Source organism: Penaeus vannamei, chromosome 43, assembly GCF_042767895.1.
Source record: "Penaeus vannamei isolate JL-2024 chromosome 43, ASM4276789v1, whole genome shotgun sequence".
Taxonomy (NCBI): Eukaryota; Metazoa; Arthropoda; class Malacostraca; order Decapoda; family Penaeidae; genus Penaeus; species Penaeus vannamei.
In genome coordinates, this window is record NC_091591.1 from 12,175,145 (window position 1) to 12,180,144 (window position 5,000).

At 51.4% G+C, this 5,000-nt stretch overlaps 1 protein-coding gene across 1 annotated transcript in view; it reads left to right on the plus strand.

Moving 5' to 3' along the window:
- The window catches only part of LOC113828918 (fibroin heavy chain-like), a 7,098-nt gene that overhangs the window by 1,539 nt on the left and 559 nt on the right, over positions 1–5,000 (plus strand). The window contains exons 2-3 of the mRNA XM_070118990.1: positions 1,290–1,352; positions 1,547–5,000. The exon at positions 1,547–5,000 is cut by the window's right edge and continues 559 nt beyond it. Coding sequence (XP_069975091.1) covers positions 1,290–1,352; positions 1,547–5,000 — 3,517 coding nt within the window. The remainder of the gene's footprint in view (positions 1–1,289; positions 1,353–1,546) is intronic.

Genomic DNA, 5,000 nt, shown 5'->3' on the forward strand with positions numbered 1-5,000 from the left:
CAAGCCTGTTTACTGGAATTGGAAATGCTGTAAAGTGTGGTGAGGGCCTGTCGAGCTTTCCTGTTAGTTCAGGAGTGAGGCAAGGCTGTGTCCTTGTGCCAATACTTTTCAACACTTGCATGGACTGGATATTGGGCAGAGCTACTGTCCAAATCCATTGTGGAGCAACTCTGGGCAAAAGCAAAGTTACAGACCTTGACGTGATGATGTTGCTATTCTATGTGAGTCTTTCGAAGCCTTAGTGGCGACTCTGGATGCATTTAGCAATGAAGCGAAGCCCTTGGGTCTAGCGGTCTCCTGGCCCAAAGACCAAGATCCAGGGGCGATACAAGGGCATCTATCAATTCACTATCTTGCTAATTGATTGTTGGGATAGGACACGATCATCTCCATTGCACATTCGTATTTTTCCGGTTGCTAAAAAACGAAATGTCACTAGTACTTTCATTTCTCAAAGATGTCATGTGTTTGATTTGTATGAGAGCTTATTTGAACTCTGGTCATATCGGTTACTAATCTGAATCGGTTCGTGACTTCTTTTTTTTGTCCGGAATTGGCTTATACTTCGTATCCTCACGCACTGTTGTGCTGCTTCTACTGCTGTTGTGTGGAGTTCAGTGCGGCTCGACGTGCTGAATGTCCTCCTGTCGCACACTTAGCCTCACTATCCATTGAAAGCACTTAGTGACGCTGAGAAGTTTGATGAATAAGACTGTGCAGTCGGTACACACTTGCGGCAAGTCACAGAGAGCTTTACATACCTTGGTAGTGCAGTTCATAACTCGGGACTGTCCGACCAGGAAGTCAGCAGACGGATTGGCCTGGCAGCAGGGGTCATCAACTCTCTCGACAAGAGTATTTGCAGATGCCGGTACCTGTGTAGAGAGAGACCAAGCTACGTGTTTCGAAGGCCCTGATTATAACAGTTATACTATACGGTAGTGAAACCTAATGCCTTATGTAACAGGTCCTTGGGCCAGATCACGGGGTACTGTTGGCGGGACCACATGTCCAACCAATGATTGCACTGTGAGACTAGCACAGGACCTGTTACTTGCACAATCCATGATGGCCACCTGGTTCGCTTCCCACAGGATGATCCTGCTAGCCAGGTTGTCTATGTGCGAAACAGCCCTGGGTGGATGCGGCTGTGCACCCCCTTCGACGTTATCTCCCCGATGAGGGTGATGATGATATAACTAACACTAACACATATATTAATACATCTTGATATGTCTTCTATCATCGTAAAAGGATTAACATCATTTTGCTTCAATTCTTTCAATCAGACTGGGCGTACTTCTCCTGCTCTCGGTGCTTTGGACGGCACAAGGATTCCCTACATATAAAAGGTAAGAATCAAGTTGGAAATCAGTCTTGTTTTGTTCGTTCTTCAAAAGGTTATTTCAATATACAGGGTAGATAGGTGTTTCCATATAGATGTAGAAGATTGGAACAATCATCATATAGCAATAATATTGATCATTATACTGGTTGTAAAACTCTGTCCGAAGGATGTCGAGATCTTTATGATTACTCATTTCAGATGCGTCGGAGGAACAGGCGGTCCCCCAGGTTTATCCAATGGACCTTTCCCAGGCGGTCAACCAGGTTTCGTCAGCCCAGCTTTTCCACCACCAATGATATTTGTTCCCGTCTATTTAGTTTCACCGGCAAGTGGCCCATGCTTCTACGGAGGTGGTGGTGGTGATCAAGGAAATGGTGATGATGGAGGCAATCCAGATGGTGGTGATGGAGGCAGTCAAGGTGGTGCTGATGGAGGCAATCCAGATGGTGGTGATGGAGGCAATGAAGATGGTGGTGATGAAGCCAATGAAGATGGTGGTGATGGAGGCAATGAAGATGGTGGTGATGAAGCCAATGAAGATGGTGGTGATGGAGGCAATGAAGATGGTGGTGAGGGAGGCAATGAAGATGGTGGTGATGGAGGCAATGAAGATGGTGGTGATGAAGCCAATGAAGATGGTGGTGATGAAGCCAATGAAGATGGTGGTGATGGAGGCAATGAAGATGGTGGTGATGGAGGCAATGAAGGAGACGGTGAAGGAAGCAGTGGAAGTGGAAGCGGAAATGGACGAAGCAGTGGAAGTGGAAACGGAAAGGGAGGAAGCAGTGGAAGCGGAAGTGGAGGAAGCAGTGAAAGTGGAAGCGGAAGTGGAGGAAAGAGTGGAAGTGGAGGAAGCAGTGGAAGCGGAAGTGGAGGACAGAGTGGAAGTGGAGGAAGCAGTGGAAGTGGAAGCGGAAGTGGAGGAAAGAGTGGAAGTGGAGGAAGCAGTGGAAGCGGAAGTGGAGGAAGCAGTGGAAGCGGAAGTGGAGGAAAGAGTGGAAGTGGAGGAAGCAGTGGAAGCGGAAGTGGAGGAAGCAGTGGAAGTGGAGGAAAGAGTGGAAGTGGAGGAAGCAGTGGAAGCGGAAGTGGAGGAAGCAGTGGAAGCGGAAGTGGAGGAAGCAGTGGAAGTGGAGGAAAGAGTGGAAGTGGAGGAAGCAGGGGAAGTGGAGGAAAGAGCGGAAGTGGAGGAAAGAGTGGAAGTGGAGGAAGCAGTGGAAGTGGAGGAAGCAGTGGAAGTGGAGGAAAGAGTGGAATCGGAATTGGAGGAAGCAGTGGAAGTGGAAGCGGAAGTGGAGGAAGCAGTGGGAGTGGCAGCGGAAGTGGAGGAAGTAGTGGAAGTGGAAGCGGAAGTGGAGCAAGTAGTGGAAGTGGAAGCGGAAGTGGAGGAAGCAGTGGAAGTGGAGGAAAGAGTGGAAGTGGAGGAAGCAGTGGAAGTGGAGGAAAGAGTGGAAGCGGAAGTGGAGGAAGTAGTGGAAGTGGCAGCGGAAGTGGAGGAAAGAGTGGAAGTGAAGGAAGCAGTGGAAGTGGAAGCGGAAGTGGAGGAAAGAGTGGAAGTGAAGGAAGCAGTGGAAGTGGAAGCGGAAGTGGAGGAAGCAGTGGAAGCGGAAGTGGAGGAAAGAGTGGAAGTGCAGGAAGCAGTAGAAGTGGAAGCGGAAGTGGAGGAAGCAGTGGAAGCGGAAGTGGAGGAAGCAGTGGAAACGGAAGTGGAGGAAAGAGTGAAAGTGGAGGAAGCAGTGGAAGCGGAAGTGGAGGAAAGAGTGGAAGCGGAGGAAGCAGTGGAAGCGGAAGTGGAGGAAGCAGTGGAAGTGGAAGCGGAAGTGGAGGAAACAGTGGAAGCGGAACTGGAGGAAGCAGTGGAAGCGGAAGTGGAGGAAAGAGTGGAAGTGGAGGAAGCAGTGGAAGTGGAAGTGGAGGAAAGAGTGGAAGTGGAGGAAGCAGTGGAAGCGGAAGTGGAGGAAGCAGTGGAAGTGGAAGCGGAAGTGGAGGAAACAGTGGAAGTGGAGGAAGCAGTGGAAGTGGAAGAAAGAGTGGAAGTGGAGAAAGCAGTGGAAGCGGAAGTGGAGGAAGCAGTGGAAGTGGAGGAAGCAGTGGAAGTGGAGAAAGCAGTGGAAGCGGAAGTGGAGTAAGCAGTGGGAGTGGCAGCGGAAGTGGAGGAAACAGTGGAAGCGGAAGTGGAGGAAGCAGTGGAAGTGGAAGCGGAGGAAGCAGTGGAAGTGGAGGAAACAGTGGAAGCGGAAGTGGAGGAAACAGTGGAAGCGGAAGTGGAGGAAGCAGTGGAAGCGGAAGTGGAGGAAGCAGTGGAAGTGGAGGAAAGAGTGGAAGTGGAGAAAGCAGTGGAAGTGGAAGTGGAGGAAGCAGTGAAAGTGGAGAAAGCAGTGGAAGCGGAAGTGGAGTAAGCAGTGGGAGTGGCAGCGGAAGTGGAGGAAACAGTGGAAGCGGAAGTGGAGGAAGCAGTGGAAGTGGAGAAAGCAGTGGAAGCGGAAGTGGAGTAAGCAGTGGGAGTGGCAGCCGAAGTGGAGGAAACAGTGGAAGCGGAAGTGGAGGAAGTAGTGGAAGTGGAAGCGGAAGTGGAGGAAGTAGTGGAAGTGGCAGCGGAAGTGGAGGAAGCAGTGGAAGTGGAAATGGCACCGCAAGAAGTGGCAGCGGAAGTGGAGGAAAGAGTGGAAGTGGAAGCGGAAGTGGAGGAAGCAGTGGAAGTGGCAGCGGAAGTGGAGGAAGCAGTGGAAGTGGAAATGGCACTGCAAGAAGTGGCAGCGGAAGTGGAGGAAGCAGTGGAAGTGGAAGCGGAAGTGGAGGAAACAGTGGAAGTGGAAACGGAAGTGGAGGAAACAGTGGAAGCGGAAGTGGAGGAAACAGTGGAAGTGGAAATGGCACCGCAAGTGGAAGCGGCAGCGGAAGTGGAGGAAGCAGTGGAAGTGGAAGCGGAAGTGGAGGAAACAGTGGAAGTGGAAACGGAAGTGGGGGAAGCAGTGGAAGTGGAAATGGCACTGCAAGCGGAAGTGGAGGAAGCAGTGGAAGTGGCAGCGGAAGTGTAGGAAACAGTGGAAGCGGAAGTGGAGGAAACAGTGGAAGTGGAGGAAGTAGTGGAAGTGGAAGCGGAAGTGGAGGAAGCAGTGGAAGTGGAAATGGCACCGCAAGTGGAAGTGGCAGCGGAAGTGGAGGAAGCAGTGGAAGTGGCAGCGGAAGTGGAGGAAGCAGTGGAAGTGGCAGCGGAAGTGGAGGAAGTAGTGGAAGTGGAAGCGGAAGTGGAGGAAACAGTGGAAGTGGAAACGGAAGTGGGGGAAGCAGTGGAAGTGGAAATGGCACCGCAATGGGAAGTGATAGCGGAAGTGGAAGCGACAACGGAAGTAGAATCGACAGCGGAAGTGGAAGCGGAAGTGGAGGAAGTAGTGGAAGTGGAAGCGGAAGTGGAGGAAGCAGTGGAAGTGGAAATGGCACCGCAAGTGGAAGTGGAGGAAGCAGTGGAAGTGGCAGGGGAAGTGGAGGAAACAGTGGAAGTGGGGGAAATAGTGGAAGTGGAAATGGCACCGCAAGTGGAAGCGGCAGCGGAAGTGGAGGAAGCAGTGGAAGTGGAAGCGGAAGTGGAGAAAACAGTGGAAGTGGAAGCGGAAGTGGGGGAAGCAGTGGAAGTGGAAATGGTACCGCAAGTGGA